The sequence below is a fragment of the Onthophagus taurus genome, chromosome 2, assembly GCF_036711975.1.
Source record: "Onthophagus taurus isolate NC chromosome 2, IU_Otau_3.0, whole genome shotgun sequence".
NCBI lineage: Eukaryota > Metazoa > Arthropoda > Insecta > Coleoptera > Scarabaeidae > Onthophagus > Onthophagus taurus.
In genome coordinates this window covers 24,658,424-24,683,192 of record NC_091967.1, presented here as the reverse complement: position 1 = coordinate 24,683,192, position 24,769 = coordinate 24,658,424, and the positions used below count along the sequence as shown (strand labels likewise).

Genomic DNA, 24,769 nt, shown 5'->3' with positions numbered 1-24,769 from the left:
AAAAACCAAATCAAAAAAATATTTGTTTAAGACTTAACTTCGCGCCATCTATTATGATATTGCAAAATTATGTATGGTCACTCCAATCAATGTTAACAATAATAAATACTTAAAAATTGTTATTACACAGTACCCATTTATATAAAAATAATACGTAATACAAATATCTTTTAATTTTGAATTTGAAAAAATTATAGTTGTCATTCCCCACATCGTCAAAGTGATAGCCAAAGGAAACTTGGACCATTGAAAGTTGGCCATTTGGTGTTCGCTTGAAATGTCGCGTTCCCATTGGTTAATATCCCACGGACATCACGCGTGGGCATTTCTGATTGGCTGGCGATTATTACATTTTTACCTTCTTGTACCGGTGAATGTGCTGTCACGTTTCAGATGCATTACAAGCGTTAATTCGAACGGATTTATCTAAAATATTGTTAATAAATCGCCTTGTATTGTGCGTTGACCTCATAAAAGATTTATAAACCTAGTCAAAATGAAGGAGTTCTATTTAATAAGTATAGGTTTGTTTATATTCCTAGGTAAGTTTGGTTAGAAAAATTTTGTATTAGTATTTTTGATTAATAATTTCTTTTTATTATCAGCATGTAGTGTAAAAGGTGATATTCTCGAAGGACAAGGAACCGTTGAAGAAGTTGATATTGATTTAGGAGCAAGTAGAGAAGGTTCACGAACAGGTTTGTTTTCAATTCCATTTATTTGTATAGTTAAAGTAATCCAAGTAATTAAAACAGTGTTTATTGAGTATCTTTTAGTTATTTCAAAGCGATATGATGTGTCCAGATCAAAATAATTAATCACAATGTTTTAATAATTAATAATTGTGTATATAATTAAAGCTAGAAGGAATTTAATTGTAAAATTATTCACGAATTTTCTCATAAGACATTAAGTGTTCTTTTATGAATGGTTTGGGACGAATTTTAAAGCTTAACATTCGCTCTAATGTGTAATCCGGTTTATACATGTTAATATACCAACCATAGCTAAAACCACCAGAAAAAATGATAATTATACTTTAAACTGCAACATTTTGGGCTAATTACCATTGATTTTCAGTTTTTGGCTCATTGTATTTCTCCAAAGGTCCTTTTACAATCAACTTTTCCATTGTTTTATCCAAATTGGTGTTTGTACACTCCACTTTTACGTTTGAGTAAAATTTAGGCGTTATTGGATCTTAAAAAGTTAATAATAATTGATATTTTTTAGTCCTTTACTATGTCTTTGAACTTACAGGCTTTTAAAGCTTTTCCAATTTCAATGTGAGATCTCCCAAGTTCTCTTTTACTAATATGACAAAGTTTAAATGGAATTAATTTCGGCGTTTTTGGTTCTAAAGTTGATGGGGTGTACATCTTTCTATTTTCAAGTTGTTTGATCAATAATTTAATGGTAAATTTAGTTCATGATAAAAAATTCTATGTAATCAAGTACAATCAATTAATATGATGGACATCATGAGAAATGATATCTTTTTTTGAAGATAAAAGTGTTACATTTTCCAAGGTTTAGTTAAATATAATCTGATCTAAAGAAAATAACTTTATCTTTTATTTTCAAATCGAAATTTTTATCTTAAAATCAAAGATGACACAAACAACTAACCATTATGAAATTATCAGCATTTATTCTACAAATTGTAAGCTTTTCAACGAATTAAACGGATTTTCAAAATATCATTTAGTTTTTGAGATATTAAGTTTTAGAGATTTCTAATTTTTTAGTTTATATAATTATACTCACTTATCTTTAAAAAATCATCATAAACAGGAGCTTTGATAAATCATTAAGAAATTATTAGCAATAATTCTACAAATTGTAAGCTTTTCAAGGAATCAAACGGATTTTCAAAATATTTTTTAGTTTTTGAGATATTAAGTTTTAGGTATTATCTAATTTTTTAGTTTACATAATTATACTCACTCATCTTCAAAAAATCATAGTAAATTGGAGCTTTCATAAATCATTAAGAAATTATCAGCAATAATTCTACAAATTGTAAGCTTTTCAATGAATTAAACGAATTTTCAAAATATCTTTTAGTTTTTGAGATATTAAGTTTTAGACATTATCTAATTTTTTAGTTTACATAATTATACTCACTCATCTTCAAAAAATCATAATAAATTGGAGCTTTCATAAATCATTAAGAAATTAACAGCAATAATTCTACAAATTGTAAGCTTTTCAACAAATCAAACGGATTTTCAAAACATCTTTTAGTTTTTGAGATATTGAGTTTTAGATATTTTCTAATTTTCTCATTGAAACGATTAGGTTGAAGGCTAAGTTACCTGGATTAGTAGTGATCGTGATGACGAAGCAAAACTCTTTTAGTGCTCGACGCAATCGACTCATCATTATCAGTGTCATGACAACCACCAGTTGTTCAAAACTATTTCACTTTGCTCAAAATGATTGAAAACTTGTGGGCAATCATTGGAAGTTTTCATAAATGATTGAGAAGTGATTCACAGCTACATTAAGTTGTTCAAAATACTTAAAAACTGCAATTAATATTGTCCAAAATAGGTTTATAACATTACCAAATTGTTAAAAATGATTGAAAACTAATATGGTACTCATTGAAAACATGATCGCCTTTCTCTTCTATGGGGCTATAGTCCAAAGTGAGTCATGGCTTCTTCTAGAAATCTATAGAGGTTTTTTAACTGTGTGTCCTTTTTCAACGTATGGTCATTAATCTCTTAGAAGAAAAAAATACTAACTACTACTACTAACACTAAAAGATAAATTTATTAACATCCATGAGTAATATCCAAAATGAATAAAAAAGAACCACTCATGCCGATATTTCTCATTACTTTAACCCGTTTATGCCCGAATTAATTTTTTTTAAGATTTTTGTGTTTCCAGTGTCATTTTGGTGCAGTTTTTATCCTTTGTAACTTACTTCAATCATTATTTTTAAGAAAAAACTATTTTTTCGTAGTTTTTTTAATTTTCCATTAATGAAACGATATCTATGAACGGGACCATATACTTTTTCAATAAAATCAACATAAACTTTAACAATAAATGTATTGGAATTGTTTATGTGTAGAAGTGAACTAAACAGGATTCATGCAGATTGACTTTACATTTTTGACAAGACTGATTTTCTGATTTTATTACAGAAAGCACAGCGATTTTGTTTTCTTGCGTGGACAATCCTGTGGTTGTTTTGGGAATACTATATTTTTGTAAATACGTTTGCACAACTTTTCTTCGAAAATGCAAATAATCCCAAGTCCTTTTTTATATAGCAGCCATAAGTTGTACACTGAAATATCGACACAAAACCCAAAAATTGCCAAGCACCACTTCTTTGATCTAATGGAAATCCTGTAGTTGTCTATGTTCTCATCCATCCTGTCTACACCGCCCATAAATTTATTGTATTAAGCTACTATATGAGGTTATGCAACTGGCAACCTTTTTTCTGTTTTGATATCCATCTTTCCATTCTACATTCTGGGAGTGTAGAATCATAAGTACTGACCATCGATTAGTTTATTGGCAATTTCTGTGCAATAGTCATAGACACCTCTGTCCTTCTTTTCTACCACTTTTGAAGGCATTATGGGACACTTTTCAGTTCTATTTTATTTGATAGTTCCATACATCCATATCTTTTTCCTGTAAATGAGTTACTAGTTTGTTTTGGTAGGACATTTATCAATCCAAGTAAAGCAGACTTTCCTACACCAGATGCTGGTTCCTTTATAATTGGTTTTCTTACTTTTTTTGTGGTTGTCGCATTTTTTTCTTGGTATAGTTTAAATCGCATCAAATACCCAAAAGGTTCGCAATATCGGCTTTCCTTTTAAAAATTGTTTTTCCCCGTGCTTACCAAAGTATGGAACCATACTTTCGTCAACACTCAGCCTTTTTTCAAGTTCTGAGTATTTCAAAAATTTTGAATTAAGCATTTGCATCAATTCTCGTTCTTTTGCAAATTTGTCGCCCGGAGGAAGGTTATTATTATTTGCATAGTGGAGATATCTTTTTATCATTTCGAATCTATTTCTTCTCATAGACTTCACTACTGTCTATACTGCAAGATTCGGTTCCTAGCTCCCACCACATTCTAATCTATCTACAACACAATAGACAGATAATAGTACTATGGCCAAAAAACACTGTATTTCTTCATTGGAAACTCGGAAATTAAGTTCACCCTTTTCATGTGCATATAACGTCGTCATTTCTGCCAAAAATGATATAATGCTATCATCAAGAAAAAGCTCAAAGCATTCCACCGGATCAGGAAGAATGAGAGCCGATTGTATCAGTTTCTCAAAGTTCAGAAACCCAAAAATAAGATCGGATTTTTGCCAGTTTCTTTTTTTCGGTAACTTCTTTTGTATTTCTGACAAAGGTTCGTTGTCACTATTTGACTCTTCGTCAGTGTCGCTATCACCAATTGTGAAAGTCCGCCCTTGATTTGTAATTTTCCCATAGCTTCCGTTTGAAGCTGTCGGCCATCCAGTTGTTGATGTTGTTGCAGAAAAATCTTTATTGACCCGTTTAGCCCATAGTTCCAATATTTGAACTTGAATTGAACTATTGAAATTCAAAAACAAAGAACGCCACATGTTTATGAGTTGTTGGTCAATCGCACGTGATTTTTATTTTATTTTCTGATGTGTACGGGGTCTGTTATGTTTTTTGTTGACTTATATAAGACAAGCCATCAGGCCCTAAGGAAGCATTAAAGTAATGCGAAATATCGGCATGACAATACAGTCGTTTTTTTTAATCACTTGAACCTATTCCCGGAAGTTAATAAATTTGTATTTTAGTGCTATTAATAAAGGATTGATAACATTCTCCACTGTTACTACAAGTAACGACGCTAAATATGTTCGACTGGTTCTGAGACCAATTGCTAAACGGGAAAATGTGCCATGACACAGATTATTGTTTAGCTACTTTACTGGAACCGGAATCCCTTCGATATAAGCTAGGTAATTTGAATACCCCAGTGAACACCGATGTCGGTACCAAGCCTGGGTAAATGAGGAGAGTTGGAAGGTGAGACCTACACTCCATGAAAACCTCAAAATGCTCACAGAACTGTCACATCAACCTCGGATAATGTACAGATTAAAGATGACATTACGCAAAAATACGAAGAAAGGCTTTGGAAAAGGAATACACTCAGAATTGACACCTGGACTGAAAAATTGTGGAATAGGTAGTAAAGATCAGGAAAGCATCCTGGAAATAGAAAGCAAATCAAAAAAAGTGAGAGCGTTTTTGGGACATCACCTAAAATACCATTAACAACTTAATGGTAAATTCCCTAGTAAAGAAAACATGTTTATTTGAGGAGATCTTAACTCAAGAATCGGAAACAACCATCCCTAGCACTAAGGGAAGATTTAATGCGGGGGATGATGACTGATAATGGGAATCAACTAATATCGATATGCGCTCATTACGAATTTCATATTAACAACACATATTTCGACCATAAATTACAACATAACATTTCTTAATACAAGAGGTCAGAAATCAGCAACTGGCACGTCCAGTATCACACTGACTGGCAAATTCAAAAACACAATATGGATTGGTGCTAAGTAAATGCCGCCTTTCTTGCATACTGACAAAGCGAAAGCCTTCCAACTATATGTATTATCAAATTCAACATAAAATTTTTAATAGATGAAAACACCAAAATTCTCTCCCGGACAAGACTAAAGGAAAAAATCGATTAAAATTGCATAAATTATACAGACACCATAGAAATTGCGTGGAATGAAGATAGGAACAATATTATTAACAGCGCCAAAAATACATCCATGTCACCAAGCTATCTTCGTTGCGGTCTTCCCACTCTCCGATTTATTGTCTGGCCATCTTTTGTTCAGCCATCTGATGTTGTCTTGTCTTGTCTTGCGACGTGTTCTGACCATCGCCACTACAGACCAGCAAATTTTTCCACTACGTCTGCCATCTTATAGCGCACTTTGTGTCTGAGACTGATCCCCAGCATTGCCCTTTCCATGCCTGTATCGATTGTCCTTAGTCTATTTTCATTTTTTCGTTAACGCTATGGTTTCCAGGCCATATGTTATTACCGCAGGATTCGAACATTTCCGTTTCAAGTTAATTTCCCAAACGCTCGTCCATGTCAATTATATCCTTGTTATTTCGGTGGTCTGATTTTCTTTGCCCAACTTTGATATCGTGAGCAAAATAAATGGAGAGTATGCTGACTCGAGATCTTTGTCTTTTGAAGGTTTATCCTTAGACCCACTTGTAATATTTTATGGATCTGCTCCAGCATATCCTTCAACACCTCTGGTTCGCTCGCTATCAGCATGTCTTCACCCAGTTTGACCCGTAGTGTTGTATTGGTGTAGATATGTTGGACTAGGTTAGAGTATCGTGAATCGATTCTCACCTTGTCCATTGCTTCTAGTATTTTCGATACCTAGACGGAGTTGAACGCCTTTTGACAATCTATGAAGATCAGGCGGAAGGGGTATCGAGCTATAGCTTTTTCGAAAACCCGCTAAACCCGCTTTTCGTGTTATGGCTTCTCACATCTTTCAGTATGATTTTATTTATAAATAAAATATAAAAAGCTATCGCATTGTCACTTCGCGTCTTTATTTGTTTGACGTCGCTGTTCCATGAGGATCATTCGTATTGGTACTCAATCTTTCGTCGCCTCTTAAACGCTGTTGGTGATCTTAACAGATAGTTCGTCGAGGTCCATGCGACGTAGGCCTTCCGTTGGTCGTACCTTTGTCTGGAAAACTAATATTCAACAACTGGCGTTAGAACAACACCTAGCGAAAAATAAACCTTGGGATATTAATGACACAACAGGCTAAAAAAATTTCTTTCAAAATTTCTAAGTTGAACTGCTTAGATACTCAACCATATTCACAAGTAATGGTAGTACATAATCGAGTAAAATCTATTAATATGATAGGCATCGTGAGAATTATTGTGTTTTTTGAAGATAAAAACGTTATATTTTCCAAGGATTTAGTTAAACTTTAATCTGATCTCAAAAAAAAGTACCTTTATCTTTTATCTTCTAATCAAAATACTTATCTTAAAATAGAAACATCTTTAAAAATAATTTTTTTTACAGATACTGAAGCAGTGCAAAGAGAAGAAGAAGCAATTAAACTCGACGGTTTAAATGTAGCCCAAATGAAAGAGCTCCGCGATAAAGCGGAAAAATTCCAATTTCAAACCGAAGTTAACCGTATGATGAAACTTATCATCAATTCTCTTTACCGTAACAAAGAAATCTTCTTAAGAGAATTAATCTCAAACGCTTCCGATGCTATCGATAAAATCCGTTTGCTTTCTTTAACCGATTCTGGTCAATTAGACACCAACTCAGACTTAAATATTCGAATAAAAGCGGATAAAGAAAACAACATGCTTCATATCACCGATTCCGGTATTGGCATGTCAAAACAAGATCTCGTAAATAACCTCGGTACAATCGCCAAATCTGGAACAGCCGACTTTTTGAGTAAAATGCAAGATGCGAGTACCTCTCAAGATATGAATGATATGATTGGACAATTCGGCGTTGGTTTTTATTCGGCATTTTTAGTTGCCGATAAAGTTATTGTTACCACTAAACACAACGCGGATACTCAATACATTTGGGAATCCGATTCAGCCTCATTTAGCATCGTTGAAGATCCACGCGGTGATACATTAAAACGTGGAACAACCGTTAGTTTACAATTAAAACCGGAAGCAAAAGACTTTTTAGAAATCGACACCATCAGAAACTTAGTTAAGAAATACTCCCAATTCATTAATTTCCCGATTTATTTATGGGCGAGTCGCACGGAGCAAGTCGAAGAAGTTATTGAAGATGAAGACAAAGAGGAAGAAAAGAAAGATGTTGAAGATGAAGCTGCCGTTGAAGAAGAAGAAGCCGAGGAAGATAAGCCAAAAACGAAAAAGGTCGATAAAACAGTTTGGGATTGGGAATTATTAAACGATAGCAAACCAATTTGGACTAGAAAACCAGCGGAAGTCGAAGACAAAGAATACGATGAATTTTATAAAGCTTTAACTAAAGATAGTGGGGAACCACTTACTAAAGTACATTTTGTTGCTGAAGGTGAAGTTACATTTAAGGCACTTTTATTCGTTCCTAAAGTCCAACCATCCGAAAGCTTTAATAAATACGGTACAAAAACCGATAATATTAAATTATTTGTTCGTCGCGTTTTTATCACCGACGAATTTAATGATATGATGCCTAATTACTTAAACTTTATTAGAGGTATCGTCGATTCGGATGATTTACCTTTGAACGTTTCACGTGAAACTCTCCAACAACACAAATTGATTAAAGTAATCAAAAAGAAATTGGTTAGGAAAGTTTTGGATATGTTGAAAAAGATTCCTGATGAAGAGTACTTAAAATTCTGGAAGGAGTATTCCACCAACATTAAATTAGGTACAATTGAAGATCCCAGCAATAGAACGAGATTGGCAAAATTATTAATGTTCTTCTCCTCAAACGGTGACGAAATGACTTCCTTGGCGGATTACGTAAAACGCATGAAACCAAAACAAGAAAGAATTTATTACATGGCTGGATCATCAAAAGAAGAAGTCATGAAATCTCCTTTCGTCGAAAGACTTTTACGTAAAGGTTACGAAGTTTTATACATGGTCGAAGCTGTTGATGAATACACCCTCTCTGCCATTCCTGAATTTGAAGGTAAAAAGTTCCAAAATGTAGCCAAAGAAGGATTTTCTCTAACAGAAGCGGAAGGTGGTAAAAAACAATTAGAGCAATATCAAGCAACTTTTGAACCTTTAACTAAATGGTTGGGTGATGATGCTTTAAAAGAACACATTGCAAGAGCAACTGTATCTGAAAGACTTAGTGATTCACCGTGTGCTTTAGTTGCCTCTATGTTTGGATGGACTGGAAACATGGAAAGATTAGCTGTTTCAAATGCCCATCAAAAAGCAGATGACGCACAACGTTCCTATTATTTGAATCAAAAGAAAACGTTAGAAATCAATCCAAGACATCCATTGATGAGGGAATTATTGAAAAGGGTTAATGATGATCCATCAGATCCTGCAGCTAAAGATATGGCTTTGATGTTGTTTAGAACAGCAACTTTAAGATCTGGGTACATGCTGAAAGAAACGCACGATTTCGCTCAAAGTATTGAGGTAATGATGAGAAAGACTTTAGGGGTTTCACTGGACGAACAAGTTGAGGAAGAGGAAGATGTTCCAGAGGATGGTATTCCCGACGAAGAAGCGGAACAGGAAGTCGACGCTGAAGCCGACTCAGAAGATCATGATGAGTTGTAAAATGTGTTAAGAGATAATAATTTTTGAGTGTGTTTTATGCGTGAATGTGTTATTATTTAGACCGTAAATGAAGACTGTTAATTTTTCTATTTAAATATAATATAAATATGAACTTAATTTGATTTCTTCAATTTTTTGTTGTTGTTATTATTAAGAGATATTTTAATTTTGGTAACATTTTTATACTAAAAAACGCTCTACTTTTGCAATGTTCTACTTTTAGACATTTTTTTTATTGGCTTATTCAATAGTTTAGCAAAATTGAAGGCTTCTATAATTTTTTATTTTTCAAACGGTTTTAGTTAAAAAAATTTGGAAAAACTTTGGTGACGTCACCGTCGTTTTGCCAATAAATAAAATTTTGCAATCAATAAAAGGTGCATGAGCCACGAAAAAAAGATTAACAACTTGAGAAGAAACAAAATAAGAGAAGAACAGAAATTCTCCATCTGACACCTATGGTCCGTCACAGTTTGCGAATTTCACAATTTCATTTACAAAAGAAGAAGAAAAACTTCTAAACAAAGGGCATAAATTTGCATTAAAACCAAAAATTAATCGTCCCTTAACATCCATAGAATTTGATATTATAATCAAAAATTCGCCTGAATATGACGAGATTAGAAGTGATCTAATAACTTTTTTAAAAAAACAAAAAAAAAATAAAAATTGGCATCCTCATGATAAAATACAACTTGGACAGTCATTCTAACATTACGAAACAATTAAATCTATTAGCAGTTTTCGTAAAAGTAGATAAAGGAGCGGGTATTGTAATCATTGATAAAAATACATATATACACAAAACAGAACAATTCATGAAAGATAATAACTACGTTAAATTAAATAAAAATCCGTTAGATTCGATCGTTAGAAAAACGAAAGAAATTATAAACAAAAACAAAGAAACACTTATAACATTTTTTCCTAACCTAAATATAAAACCTGTTTGGATAAATAACTTTTTTGTAATTCACTACGGTAATGGAAGCTATAACAGTACTCAAACGGGTGCTGTAATGAGACTCCTTACAGCATCCGATGCTGTAATGAGATTTTAGTAACATTTTATGGAAGCAGTTCAAGTTGGTGACATTGGGTCATTAATTTTTCTAGTTGTCAATGTGACAATTTTTGTCTATGGACGTTTAAACACGTTCTTAGCATCGAATACAAGGTCCACAATGATGAGGACATTGACTCTGAGCAATTTCTCTTATTTTGGGAGGTGTACATCAAATATTTTTTTCAGGTGAATATATTTTGTGTTTTGACAGTTTCTAATTGTCAATTCAAAGTTTCTGTTTTCAAGTGTTCCGGTGTTACCAACTGCTACATACCTATTTCCCTACATTGTTAAAATTTACTTTATTTTTGTTAAAAAAAAGTATAAAAACGCGAATTACAAAAAATAGCATAAAAAACACGTTTCATAAGACTTAAAGCACTCATTCATTAAAAAACTCGTGGCTTCGCCACTCGTTTTTCAACTTGAATTCGTGCATTTCAAGCGTGTCTTACGAAACTTGTTTTTTAATATACTATTTCAGTTCATATTTCATAAATATGAACCCAAAACTTTATTCTTTACCTAAATTGCACAAAATAGACATGCCTATTACCGTCCTATTACCGCTTTCAATAATTCACCAACATCTAAACTGGCCAAGTTTATGCTCAACATTTTTTAAATGATAAACTTTAAACCTAAATTTTCCATATCAAATTCCTTGGAATTCGTTCAAAACACTAAAAATCTTAATTTAGCAAATAAAATATTTTTATCCTTTGATGAGGCCCACTTTTATCACTTCTTGATACATTTATCCGATAGATAAATCCAACTCTTAGGTCCATTACTACCATCTTTTAGTTAAATTTAGATAAACACATCTACTAGCCAATCAGAGCGTGTGAAATAGCCGTAACCATAGTAATAATCCCTTAGATAGCTTAACCAGAAGATGGTAGTAACGAGCCTTAGCCAATGAAAGCGCTTAAAACCGCCGTAACCATGGCAACTATCCTCTAGATAGTTTATCAGGAGGATGGTAAAAGTGGGCCTAAAACTAGCAAGTAACTTGTTCGATAGTCATTTCAAAGATAATAATATAACCTCACAACTTAATAATATTTTAAAACATATAGTCACACAAAACTACTGCACTTTTAACGATAACTTTTATAAGATTAATGAAGGTTTACCAATGGGGATGCCCTTATCTGAAATTTTAGCAGAAATCTACCTTGATTATATTGAAAATAATTATATAATATCTAATAATAATCCTTACAACAATAATATCATAAAATGGATAAGATATGTAGATGACATCTTTATAATATGGGAAGTTAACAATGCAGACTTAGATCTTTTTCATGAGTACCTTAATAATATTCATAAAAATTTAAAGTTCACGGTGGAAAAAGAAATCAATAAGGAACTAAACTTTTTAGACCTAAAGTTGACTAATGAAGACGAAAAATTGAAATATGATATATTTAGAAAACAAACAACAATTATTCCTGAAGATTCTGCACATCCTTTTTCCCAAAAAATAGCAAGTTTCCGTTATTTAATTAATAGAGTTCTGGATTACCCATTGTCAAAAGAAAATCGTGTTATAGCACTCAATTATATCTATTGCTTAGCTAAACAAAATGGTTTTTCAAACAATATAATTAACAACCTTTTAAATAAGATTACAATAATTATGTTTTATACACTAAACCCTTAAAGAATAACATTTACAAACCTATTACTTTTAATGATACTTCTCAACAAGCCCAGAAGATTCTTGCTAAATATGGTATAACATTGGCCTATAGTAATAGAAAAACAATTCTAAACTTGTTATCAAATCATCATTTAAAACATAATAAAAATAATCTTGAAGATTCTGGAGTTTATAAAGTTAATTATAAAGAATGTAATAGTTTATATATTGGGCAAACAGGTCGTAGACTTGATATAAGACTACATGAACATAAAACAAAAACGAATTCTAACATATTCAAACACAGTCAATTAACTAGTCATATTATCGACTTCGATAACACGAAATTGTTACATAAATGCGAGAAAGGGTTTAAACTGGATCTTTTGGAAACATTTGAAATTATTAAACATAGGAAAAATAAAAGGATAAATCTTTTCAACGATCAAGTTGATACTTTTTACACCCCATTATACTCCTTCCTATCAAAAAGCAAGAAAAGAAAAACTAAACAAATAAAATAATAATTTTCCGATTTTACTGAAAGTGTACTTACTTTCATGTAAAATTTTCCATTATTGTTTGCTATGTTCGTCTTGTCGTACGTTTCATTTTAATTTGTAACATATTTATTTAATTTTAACATTTTACCATAGTTTATTTATTTAAATTTTAATATTTTAATATTCAATGTGTTATTTTTATAAAATTCAACTTATGACGTAAGTTAATAATTTTTATAACGAAATTAGATTTTAATGTGATTTTCTTTTTTTTATTTTTCGCTTGCAAAGATTTTGGCTGATGATGACCTTTATGTGTCGAAACCGGTTCCAATAAATATTTAAAATATAAGCAAGTAAGAAGTTTTTTATATATATTTTATATATATTCACAGGAATTAGTATCTCTTTTAGGTTTTGGACACTGCAGATTATAATCAAGTTCAACCCCAATAGAACTTTTTTCATTGAATACAACTTCATTTATATCGGGTTTGTCATTAGCAGCCTCATTGTAACAATCCCAATACGATGTATAAAATCTCTTGTTACAGTTTCGTCTAGTTTTTTTTTCTTCGCTTGTAATTCATCATCTCATTCATTACTAACAGAACTGTCGCTGTTATCACTTTCGATTATTAATTAAAGTATCCCCTTTTTAATGCAAAAAGCCATTTTGAAAAATCGTTTTTAGTTTTTGAGAAATGATCAATTTTTTTTTTTCGAGAGAAAAAAATTTTATTTTTGGATGCAAAAAATACAAATAATTAAATAAAAAAGGAATACATAAATACAAAAAAGAAGTTATAAATTAAAACTCAGCCAAAAATAGGGTTATCGACCGGAGTCTTTCTGCCCATGCAAGTTCTAGTTAGCGGCAGCTTCAGTCTTCTCTGTTCATCAACAGTTTTTGAAGAAGTGGTGGGCGATCAGATGGGTGGTTTACTCTAGAGATAATGAGCATATGGCGGAGAAGATTGGTAGGGAAATTTGGGGTAGTTTTACGAGATAAAGATTGTAGACGGAAGTTAATGGGAGGGATATTAGTGAGGTTATAAAGGAGATCATTGCTAGGGTTGAAAAGAGGATTTTGGGGATTCCTTATTCGGGTTATGGACCTCAATGCCGATCTTTCTGCGACTTCTAAATGGTGTCTTGATGTTCTAGGCGCCTCGTTTAGAAGTATAGATCCATATTCTATAATTGATCTGCATATGGATTTGTAAATGTGCAAGGTACATTTTGTGGAAATTCCGTGACCTCTGGATGACAGGGATATGAAGGGCTTGGCGCGAGTTTCACTTTCATCTTCACTTTGATAGAGTGGGCAAAGAATTTTAGGGTTCTGTCGAGTGTTATGCCTAAGTACAGGCCCGGTTCTACCGAGCCAAAGCATGAATCTGGTGCTTTTTATAGAAAGCGTAAAGCGGAAAAAGATAAGCAAGAAAAAAAATTACGAAATTCTATGCTTAAGTTTGTTAAGTTAGATGAAGATAATAATCCAATTTCGACTTCAGCGAGGAATTTTTCTATCGACGAAGCAACATCTGATAATATTAGTAACATTACTATCCCAACTGATGACATTACCAGTATTACCACTAGCCCTGCAAGTTCCGCGTATGAAAAAAAAAATACTGAAATAGAAATTGATAATGTATCTTCGACCTCATCAACTATAAATCTACACGACCCCTCTACTTGGCCAGCAATAATCAATAACCGATTATTGGAAATTCTCGTTTAAAAAGGACCTCCATCGCACTGTGGGGTATTTGAGCTGAAAACCTGGCCAAAAATATTTTTTTACCTAAAACATCTATAGATGTGTTTATTGATTAAATTTATGAGTAATAAAATAACAGTAAATAATAAAACACTAATAATTTTACTTTAGAACTATTTATTCAAAAATGTTATTGTTATTATCACAAATTTTTGGGTTTGAAACATTACCCTCTCCTAAAAATCTAAAACGTCCTTTAATAAAGGCTTTTTACTTTTCTTTGGGAGTTCTCTCATGCCTGTTAGCACAGGATCAGATGTTAAAAGAAGCCTATTTAGCACGTCCATGTTACAAGCCTCACGTGAGAATTTTCGTGAATAATTTAGTCTATAAGCTCTTATATGCTTGTTTCTAGCTTCGGCAGCTTCTTCAGAAAGTTGACCAATAGGGAGAATGACTTCCTTTATAACCTCAGCTCCATGTCGGAGCACCTTATGCAAGGTAGGGGACATTGGATAAAAGTTATATAATTTTACATATAGTTTTGCCGTTTCCTGAGCATAGTCTTGAAATCTTTTAATATTAATATTATATCCGCTACATAAAGTATCGAGAATGATTTTTAAGCGGTAAATTAAATTTCTGTCGATTCCCGTAATAGATGCGGCTATTTCATAGTTGTCAAAAAATCTTCTGCTCGTATTTCCATCATTCGTATTGCCAAAATTGGCTTTAGGGATGTCAACTAATAGTCCAAGCTGAGATTTGAAACTTTCTTGAATGTTCTTTTTCCTGTTTTCGATTATTTTTTTCTCTTCTATTGTAAGTCGCACATTCCATTTCTTTATTGGTAATTTATACGCTAGGTGTAACATACTTTCAAAAAATCTTATACGAGCATGTAGTAATGACAGCCCAAAACTTAAATTTTCTTTTTTAGGTAGCCTACTTTTGGCAAGATCATTAAATTCGGATGATGTTGCATTGCAAATGTAGCATCTCATTGTTGATTTGGTCTGAGTTACGGCGTTACACACCTTTCCGTCCACCATTGTAAATAATATTTCGTGTTTTATACGGGTGTTTTCAAGTTTAGTTGTGGACAGAGTTGTTATCTGTTCTTTAATATAATCGATTTCTTGATTTGTTACATCAGTGCTCTCCCGAATGAACCGTATTCGTATAGGTCGACAGTAACGCGGTGATTACGGCGTAGGGTTTTGCCATAAAATTTTCTTGTCCTGCCCATAAACCAACTGTAGTGGAACTACAGAGCTCGGAAAAATATTACTATCAGATTCGGTTTCATTTTCGAATTTAATTTTAAATTGCATCTGCTGGGAACCATCACATCCCCATTTACTTATTAAAGTTAGTGATTGTTTTTCGTCATTATTTAATGGTTCTACAGCATCTTTAAGATGTGAAATTAATCTTGATGCCGTGTGATCCATTAACTTCTGCAGTTCCACTTCAGCACATGTCTCGGTTACCCTGAAGGCTTCTTGAACTGGATAGCATTCTCTTTTTACTCTTTGTAAAATACTATAGCACGGAAAAAAACTTTTATTAGTTTCTCGTACTCTTTCATATTGGGCTCTAGTAAGTCCTGCTTCTGTAAACATTGACAAAGCACGCAAAGGTGAGAGTTGACGAGGTTGCACATCACTAGCTTTTTTCATAGCTGTTACGTATTTCTTTGCTCTTTTAGGACTTTTTGTAAGGTCTTTGACGACTCTTGAGGCATCTACTTTTCCTGTTTCCCTTAACTTCATTTGCGTTGCATAAGTCAACTCATCCACATTTTTTAATCGAATGTCTCTTCTGTCGAAGGACGACCCGGTTTGATTCCTGTAAAAATCTAATTAATATAAAAGAATCTTTTGCAAAAAACGTATTGTATCCCACAAAATGCAAAAAAAAATAAAACACAAGGTTTACATCTATTTTATTTTGAGTACCAGCATTAGGCAGCCAAATACTCCCGGTAAGCCAGTCACTGTTATTCTTCTCAAATCTATTTCTTATTTTTCGAGCAGTTAGCCATCTTTGCTTGAATTGGTGCTTAATTATGGAAAGCTTTTGCTTAGCATCCTTTCTCATAAGATCATTTCCACTATAATTTTCTAACAATTTTTTTTCCATAAATTCAAGCTTTCTGTCAAAAGATGGTTCTTGTGACGATTGCATAACTACATATAACTCATTTCGAGTCATTAGCTTTGTTCGTTGGGACTGCACTACTTGCACTCACTTGCACTATGCAGTTTAGTGCAGATGTTGTGTGTTCGTTGGGGATAGTGCAGTTTAGTGCAGTTGCACTCATACTGTTCGTTGGGCCAGGTGCAGTGCAATTTAGTGCAGCCGGTGCAAGTTAGTGCAGATTTTGTTGCACCTGCTTTCGATTAAGTTCAATAAGTGCAGTGTAACTAAAATGGCGGAATATTTGAAAACGTGTTTTGTAATAATTAATATTAATATTAAATATTAAGAAATAAAACGTTAATAAAACGTTATTAAAAGTTATACTATAATTTAAATAACATTACATAAATATCATATAATTTGAAGCGTGATAAAAGGTCTTTACCTGAAATCGGATAGAAAGTCAAACTTCCAAAACTGTTTAGAATCTAGAAACTTCATGCTTGCAGTTGACGTATATCTATGAAATACCGTGACAAGGTGTGAATAAATATATTTGTCATAGTGTGACATTTAATTGCAAATTGATAGTCAATTTAATTGTATCGATTTTATAAGAGAATTCTTAACGATTTCAGGTAAAATTCTATACATAATTCACCATGAAAGTGTGTTCACATGACTTGAAGGTTTTAAAAAGGTACTCGGAAGCTTCGCATCCTCATCCTCTGCAAACGTCTCTCCTTATGCAAACGATCACCTTCATGATCAACAAATAATTATTTATTTATTCTATTTACATAAACAACAAAATTAGAAAAAACATTTAAAAAAGGTACGCTTTTGAGCGGCAATTTTTTTTTAAATATCCTCTATATATTGTATTGTATATTTCATGATATTTATTATTATTTAGAATTGCTGAGAAATCCTTCAAAACACTTCGTCAATTATTAAAACTGTTAAATTTAAACACATTATCAAATGTTAGTTTTAGATAAGTCAGAGCCAATATAAATAATGCTTTTTTTGTATAAAAACGGTGCTATATCTCATACACACCTGGCGTACGATAATCCATCATAAAAAGAATCACTATGATACTTAAACACAAAACCAATTCACAAAGTTTGACAAATCACTCTACGACTGTTAGCAAATAGTAACTTCCGGTTGATTGTGAAGCGCACTGCTTGGCTGTTTGAATGACAACTTCAACCCTTTGGTGCATTGACACATTAACTTCTCAGCACATTGTTTTTTATACGGTATATTGATTTTTTTTAAAAATCACTTTTGGCCAGGTTTTGCTTTTAAATACCCCTCTGTGGCATCGATTCAACAAAACATAAAATTTCCTACAAACACAGACAGCGATGGAAGATCGTTCTCACCGTCACAATACTTTCGAATATTACCAAATGATGAAAAGATTGAAAGAAAATGGTTGGTGTACTCACTCAAGGCAAACAGCACATTTTGTTATTGTTGCAAATTATTTTCCATTAAATCAATGAAATTAACAGGAAAAGACGGATTTTCTGATTGGCGACATTTGGCTACACAATTATCCCGACATGAATCAAGTATTGATCATATGTTCAATTATCAAAAGTGGAATGAATTGAAAAAAAGACTTAGTAAGAATTGTACTATAGATTGTGAACAACAACGATATTTTGAGTCGGAGAAAAGAAGATGGCGTGATATTATCACCAGAATTGTTGCAATTGTACAGTATTTAGCAGGACAATGTTTAGCTTTTAGAGGCGATTCTGATGTATTATATGAACGAAATAACGGAAATTTTCTAAAAGGTATAGAAATGCTGGCGAAATTTGATCCAATTATTTTACATCATATCAATAATATTCAAAAAAGTAAGAAGTACAGTTACATGCCTCATTACCTAGGACACCCTTTCCAAAATGAAATTATTACGGAACTGGCTAATTCGATAAAAACAAAAATTCAAGAGTTAATAAAAAAATCGAAATATTTTTCTGTTATTTTAGATTGTACGCCAAATGTAACGCATGTTGAATAAATTTCTTTTGTAGCCAGAATAGTGGATATGAGTACATCTCCTATTGAAATTAAAGAACTATTTCTTGGGTTCTATCCAGTATTGGATGCAACTGGAGAAGGATTGTTTAATTTCTTTACCAATGAATTATTAAGTACTTATGATTTAGATGTACAAAACATACGTGGCCAAGGATATGATGACGGTTCCAACATGAAGGGGAAAAAGGGTGGTCTGCAATGTAGACTTAAGAATGTAAACCCAAGGGCTATGTATATACCTTGTGCATCCCACTCGTTAAATTTAGTGGTAAATGATGCAGCTAAGCAAACTTTTGAAATTGTTGGCTTTTTTAATATCGTACACGAATTATACGTCTTTTTCTGCGTCTCCTTATAGATGGAATATTTTAAAAACAAATATTACTAAACTAACATTACAACCAGTGTGCGAAACTAAATATGTTACTAGAGGATGACTCCAGAGACGTAAAAACTAAAGTTGCAGCAAATGCTTTATTAAACAATATATCTACTTTTAAATTTATTTGCTCAATTTTAATATGGGATGATATTCTTTCAAATATTAATATTGCCAGTAAGCTACTACAATTGTCCACAACAACAATTAATGAATCTGTGAAATCACTCAACAAAATTATTGACTTCTTAAATTCATCTAGGTGTGATGCAGCTTTCAATAAGTATATTAACGATGCTACAACATTAGCAACCGATCTAGATATAGAGATAGAATTTCCTTTGAAGAGGCAGAAAAAAATAGTTTATATTTTCGATTATGAATGCCATGATGAACGGATTCAAGATCCAAAATTATTGTTTGAAGTGGAATTTTATTTTACACTTTTGGACACAGCTCTAAATTCTATTCAAGAAAGATTTACTTCGTTAAATGAGTGCAACGAATTGTTCAAATTTTTAATTGAATTCAGAAATATGTCTGAAGATGATCTAAGAAAATCTTGTGCAGACTTTGATATAGCTTTGCAAGTTCGAAATAACGATGGGGATGTTGACGGTGAAGATTTGTACAACGAATTGATAATGTACAAAATACTTAATGAGGATGTTACCGACCCTTTAAAGAATTTACAATTCATTCAAACCAGTGGTTTAATTTCATCCTTTTCCAATTTTTCTGTTGCCTTGAGAATATATTTAACACTACCAGTCACAGTTGCAACAGGTGAAAGGAGTTTTTCTAAGTTAAAATTAATTAAATCATATTTAAGATCATCTATGTGCCAAGAGAGACTTAGTAACTTAAGTTTAGTAGCAATAGAAAAAGAATTGTCAGAAGAAATTAATTTAGATACCGTTATTGACGAACTTGCAAATAAAAAAGCACGAAAAGTGCAATTTTAGTGCAATATCAGTTTTTTAGTTTTTGAAAATTTTTTTAACTATTTGAGTTTTTAGCGATAAAGTAAACGTTTGTTAAACATCAAATCAGTTTTTATTCATTCCTTTATCAATTGCTTATTGTTAAAAAAAAATAAAAATGCGCTACAATTAATAATAAATACAAGATCTTTAAAAAGGTGGCTCTGTCGGGGGCGGCTGAAATTAAATGGCACGATAATGACTTCATCCCTAGAACCGGGCCTGCCTAAGTATTTGCAGGTTGGTGAGACTGAGAGGGGAGTTGATTGGATTGTGATTGTAGGAGAAGGGGAGTGGACTGGGAGGAAAGCGATGAAGAATTGTGATTTTGAGGAGTTGATTTGAATGCGCCATTTTCGGTACAAGCTCTTTGTTTCATCGATAAGCACCTGTAGTTTTCAGACCGAAGAGGCAACGTCCCTGTCGTACGAAATCAGTGTTGTGTCATCGGCGTAGAGTAGAGTATATTTATTCACATCAAAGGTGTCTGGATTGTTGTCATAAATATCGTGACAGAAGATGTTGTACAGAGAAGGAGAGATGGGAGATCGCTGCGGGGGGCCTTGTTGGATGGTGCAACTGCGGGAGTGATGGTTTTTCAGCTTCACAAAATAAGAGCGATCTGAAAGAAATTACCTTATCAAGTTTAGGAGGTAATATGAAACATTTAACTTATCCAGTTTGAATAGTAAGCCTTTGTGCCAGACTGAGTCGAAAGCCTTTCGGACATCCAGAAACACAGCCGCGGATTTACGTTTTTGATAACGTGCTGCTTGAAAATTGGAAACCAGTACCATAAGTGGCATCTCACTGCTGCCAGGAGCTGTCAGCTCACTGACAGCAGTGAGATGGGGCGGTAGTTTGCTGGGTCGGAAAGTGAGGAATCTTTCTTGGGGACGCAGAGTATGATAGAGGTCCTCCAGTCTCGTGGAAAATGTTGAGTCATGAGGCAGAAGTTAATTATTTCAATGATGTAGGAGTCAAGGTCCAAGCTTCTCAACACCCTCCTCGAGATGTTATCATAACCAGGAGCCGTGTTCTTTCCTTGGCCTAAAAGAGTGAAATTTGCATTTTTTCTCTGTTCTCTGTCTTTGTTGTAGTGTTCTATATACTATATTTTTCCTGTTTGTTATCCCTGAGCATTCCTTATCAAATCAGCTTTCATCTCGATTTTAGCATTTTTATTTTTCCCAATGTATCGTTCGACACCTCTTCAATGCTTACATTTAGCACGTAAAAGCGCATCGTTTTCCAGACTTAGAACCAGTTTCTGAAGAAGGTTGCAACATGTCATCCGAAACGTCAAACCTTTTCTTAAAAGAGAGTTCAGGAAAAAATTAGTTTTCTAAAACTAGAATCCAGTATAGTATAGGATACTATTTATGGATAACATTGGACAGTTAAACATTACTTTATTTTTTTGTGAATTAAACACAATCTAATACAATAAAATAATAGATAAAAATACTTATTAATATTATACGACTACACGTAACATTTTTTGTTCCCGATTTTCTACTATACACACTAGGTTGTACAAAAAATTCTTTAGTATTAGCATCGGGAACCAAAGGATCAGGATAAGTGTTCATACATTGTTTACAAAGAGTTTTATTAATTACATAAAGATTCAATTTTTTCATTGCTCTCGCTGCTCTTAATCCACAAACTTTTGCAGTTTTCACATAGTAACAATCTGTAATATCTTGATAAGCACTGAAATCAACTATTATTAATTATTTTTTAAAACCAATCGAAAATTTTCCAAAATATTTCTTACTTGCAAAGTTGATTACGGTCACTGTATTCCATCCAATCTCCGGGACCAACGCAAGAACTGTAATCGTTATGTAGAGCATTATAACAGGGGAAAAAATTTTTATAAACATTTCCATCGGTTGAGTTACATAAAAAATCGTATAAAGCGTCCACCCCTCTTATTAATTGAATATAAAGATTTCGTGTTGCAACTTTACACGTTCCTAAGAAATCATCGAGTTCGTCTAATTTATCAGTTAATACTTTACATGTACCGGGCACATCAGATTCCGTAGCGAAAAGTACGATACTTTCTGGATTTATTGCTTTTAAATCTGCCAGAAAACGAATTAATTCTTTATCGTCACATGGTGCCAATTCTTTGGTATCTCTTGGAAAAATATATCTTTTTGGTCTTAAAGAAACAAATATTTTCGGATGACTGGGTTTATTATTGTGACGATGCATTGGGGATACTAAAAAATACATTTTATTAATAACTTAAATTAAATGATTAAGTAAAAATCACCTTTTGAAATGAATGATAATAGTATAAAATTAAATAATGTGAAACTAAAAATGTGCATTAATGTTCAAAAAAAGTGGTGACATTGGTGTCTAAATATGACAAAATGATTATCATAGATTATATTCAATTTCTGTTATTAATACATTTCAATTATTTACTTGAAGAATTTTTTTTTTGAGTTTTCACATCATTTCGGGTCGCCACTTCAGGTCCAATAAACATCTTTTAGAAACGAAAATAAGAGCAAGAATATCTAATACGAAGAATAGTGTAGGAAGTAGAAGAGAGAAATATGACACAATAAAACTCAGAAATGATGAGCAGTGGAACAAATATCAGGAATTTGAAGAACCGGAATTTGAATTTTAACCAAATGAAGAACCGGAAGTCCCCAGGAGAGGAACAAATAACATCGGAAATGCTGAAAATAGGACGTAACACATTACTACAAGCTCTACGGATACTGGCAAACAAATGTTTGTTTGAAGGAAAAATACCAACTAAATGGAGGAATGCAGAGGTTATCATTCTGCACAAAAAGGGAGATACATCAAATATGGAGAACTATCGTATCGTCCAATAAGTTTACTATCACACTTATATAAGTTCATGATGACAATTATGATGAGAATGGGTTACATTTTCCAGTCACAGGAACATGTTCATAGTTTCTTGAACTACCAGCATTGCTAACGTTTTTTGAGCAACTAGAAATAAATTTGACAATTCCTTCTTTAATAATTTTTTCCTGGAAATTTCATTAATATTAACTAATAGTTTTTATATGATATCATAAACTAAAATCTTTAGACCAGAATTTAACATACATATCATATCAAGATACTTAAAAACAAAGTTGATATGATTTTTTGAAAATTTCGTCAAACTTTTTATTCATAAATTTGACAATTCGTTCTTTAATAATTTTTTCCTGAAAATGTTAATAATATCTTATAGTTTGTAAATCATATCACAAACTATAATGATTGAGCTTCAATTTAACATACACATCATATCAGGATTCTTAAAAATGTATTCGATATGATTTTTTTGAAAAATTTGTATTATTTTTGAAGCTATAAATTTGACAATTCCTTCTTTAATAATTTCTTCCTGGAAACTTTAATGATATTATCTTATAGTTTTTACATTATATTAGGAACTAGAACAATGAAGTTACAGTTTAACATACATATCACATCAAGATATGTATTTTAGAAGATTAGACGTTTAGAAAAAGGAATCGAATTTCGGTCCCTACTTCTAATGCCTTTCGACCCATCAGCCTAACGTCATTTCTGCTGAAAACCCTTGAAAAAGTTCTGAAACGGTATATCCGTACGGTGCCATTGGTATCTGGTCCACTGAGTCGCCACCAGTATGCTCATCAAGCGGGAAAATCAGCAGAATTGGCTCTACACAACTTAGTTGGTAGAGTATCCAGGACGCTGCAGGATAAAGAAATCTTGGTTTGTGCGTTCAACAACGCAATACCACAATCTCTTGAAAGAGCTGCTCTTGACAGGGGAGTGGAAGCAACTATAGCGGGTTGGATCCGCAATATGCTAGATAGAAGAATAGTTTCTACTTCACTCCACGGTGATACGATACGCTTCAGGCCGGGAGGTGGCTGCCCGCAGGGAGGGGTGTTATCTCCCCTGCTTTGGTCCCTCCTAGTTGACGATCTGATTGCGATAGTCGAAGCCGTTGGTGTGGAAATACAAGCTTATGCTGATGACATTGTCGTTATGGTCAAAGGAACCTGTTTGCCGAGGATATTTAAAGTCCTCCAGGTGACCCTAGATACCATTTGCGCTTGGTGTAAGGGAGAGAACCTCTCAATAAACCCGCAAAAGACAATTGTTGTGCCCTTCACCAGGAAGCGAAAGTTGGATGGACTAATCCGCCCAACTATCCAAGGTGAAGAAATTCCTTCCTCAAAGGAAGTCAAATATCTAGGAGTAATCCTAGACAAAACCCTGTCATGGAATAGACATTTGCAGGGAGTTTTGCACAAAGCTAGACTATCCTTGTGGACTTGTCGCAGTCTTTGTGGAAAAAATTGGGGTCTTACCCCTGAAAGACTGTACTGGCTCTATGTGACTGTGGTTAGACCTATGATCGCATACGGAGCAGCAGCCCGGTATAGGAAAGTCCGACAGACTTCAGTTATCAGTAAACTTTCACGAATTCAACGAGTAGCTGGATTGGCAATCTCTGGTGCGATAGGCACAACGCCAACTCTAGCAATGGAGGTTCTGCTTGGCCTATCTCCTCTGCATTTGCATATAGAGAAAGTGGCTAGAACAACCATTTACAGATTTAAGCAATATGCTCAAATTGTTCCGATATGTCCTACCAATGGGCTGCGGAAGACATTATAAGCACTGATACTGTGCTATCAATGCCGTCAGATTTGGCGGTATCACTATCAGTGATTAATGCTCGATACCAGATTGTACTGCCTGAGCGGCAGTCCTGGATCGAAAATGAAAATTCTCTGGTTCGGGCAGACATTTGCTTGTACACAGATGGATCAAAAACGCCTGAAGGGGTAGGAGCAGGAGTATACTGCCGGACACCTTGAATTAAGCAAGCCTAC

General features: G+C 33.2%; 3 protein-coding genes across 3 annotated transcripts; 2 read left to right on the top strand and 1 right to left on the bottom strand.

Moving 5' to 3' along the window:
• Positions 1-265: 265 nt before the first annotated feature.
• LOC111418985 (heat shock protein 90 Gp93) lies at positions 266-9,477 on the top strand. The gene is made up of 3 exons (XM_023051718.2): positions 266-542; positions 606-698; positions 7,142-9,477. Exons 1-3 carry the CDS (start codon positions 497-499, stop codon positions 9,358-9,360), a joined length of 2,358 nt encoding a protein of 785 aa, XP_022907486.1. The 5' UTR covers positions 266-496; the 3' UTR covers positions 9,361-9,477.
• Positions 9,478-17,964: 8,487 nt separating this feature from the next.
• On the top strand, positions 17,965-19,862 carry LOC139429191 (uncharacterized). Its single transcript, XM_071194694.1, has 3 exons — positions 17,965-18,331; positions 18,512-18,749; positions 19,160-19,862. Exons 1-3 carry the CDS (start codon positions 17,965-17,967, stop codon positions 19,860-19,862), a joined length of 1,308 nt encoding a protein of 435 aa, XP_071050795.1.
• A 1,424-nt stretch (positions 19,863-21,286) lies between these two features.
• Positions 21,287-22,257, bottom strand: LOC111422062 (uncharacterized). The gene is made up of 3 exons (XM_023055268.2): positions 22,168-22,257; positions 21,661-22,114; positions 21,287-21,596 (listed from the first exon to the last, which is right to left on the bottom strand). The coding sequence occupies exons 1-3, from the start codon at positions 22,223-22,225 to the stop codon at positions 21,308-21,310; spliced, it is 801 nt and encodes a 266-aa protein (XP_022911036.2). The 5' UTR covers positions 22,226-22,257; the 3' UTR covers positions 21,287-21,307.
• Between the last annotated feature and the right edge of the window lie 2,512 nt (positions 22,258-24,769).

Excerpts from the sequence above, each read along its gene's own strand:
- LOC111418985 (XM_023051718.2), top strand. The coding sequence starts at position 497 with ATGAAGGAGTTCTATTTAATAAGTATAGGTTTGTTTATATTCCTAG. Across the intron at positions 543-605 it reads AGGTTTGTTTATATTCCTAG|CATGTAGTGTAAAAGGTGAT; the intron begins GTAAGTTTGGTT and ends TTTTATTATCAG. Across the intron at positions 699-7,141 it reads TAGAGAAGGTTCACGAACAG|ATACTGAAGCAGTGCAAAGA; the intron begins GTTTGTTTTCAA and ends TTTTTTTTACAG.
- LOC139429191 (XM_071194694.1), top strand. The coding sequence starts at position 17,965 with ATGAAATTAACAGGAAAAGACGGATTTTCTGATTGGCGACATTTGGCT. Across the intron at positions 18,332-18,511 it reads TATCAATAATATTCAAAAAA|CCAGAATAGTGGATATGAGT; the intron begins GTAAGAAGTACA and ends TTTCTTTTGTAG. Across the intron at positions 18,750-19,159 it reads AATGTAAACCCAAGGGCTAT|GTGTGATGCAGCTTTCAATA; the intron begins GTATATACCTTG and ends AAATTCATCTAG.
- LOC111422062 (XM_023055268.2), bottom strand. The coding sequence starts at position 22,225 with ATGCACATTTTTAGTTTCACATTATTTAATTTTATACTATTATCATTC. Across the intron at positions 22,115-22,167 it reads ATTATCATTCATTTCAAAAG|TATCCCCAATGCATCGTCAC; the intron begins GTGATTTTTACT and ends TGTATTTTTTAG. Across the intron at positions 21,597-21,660 it reads GACCGTAATCAACTTTGCAA|TGCTTATCAAGATATTACAG; the intron begins GTAAGAAATATT and ends AGTTGATTTCAG.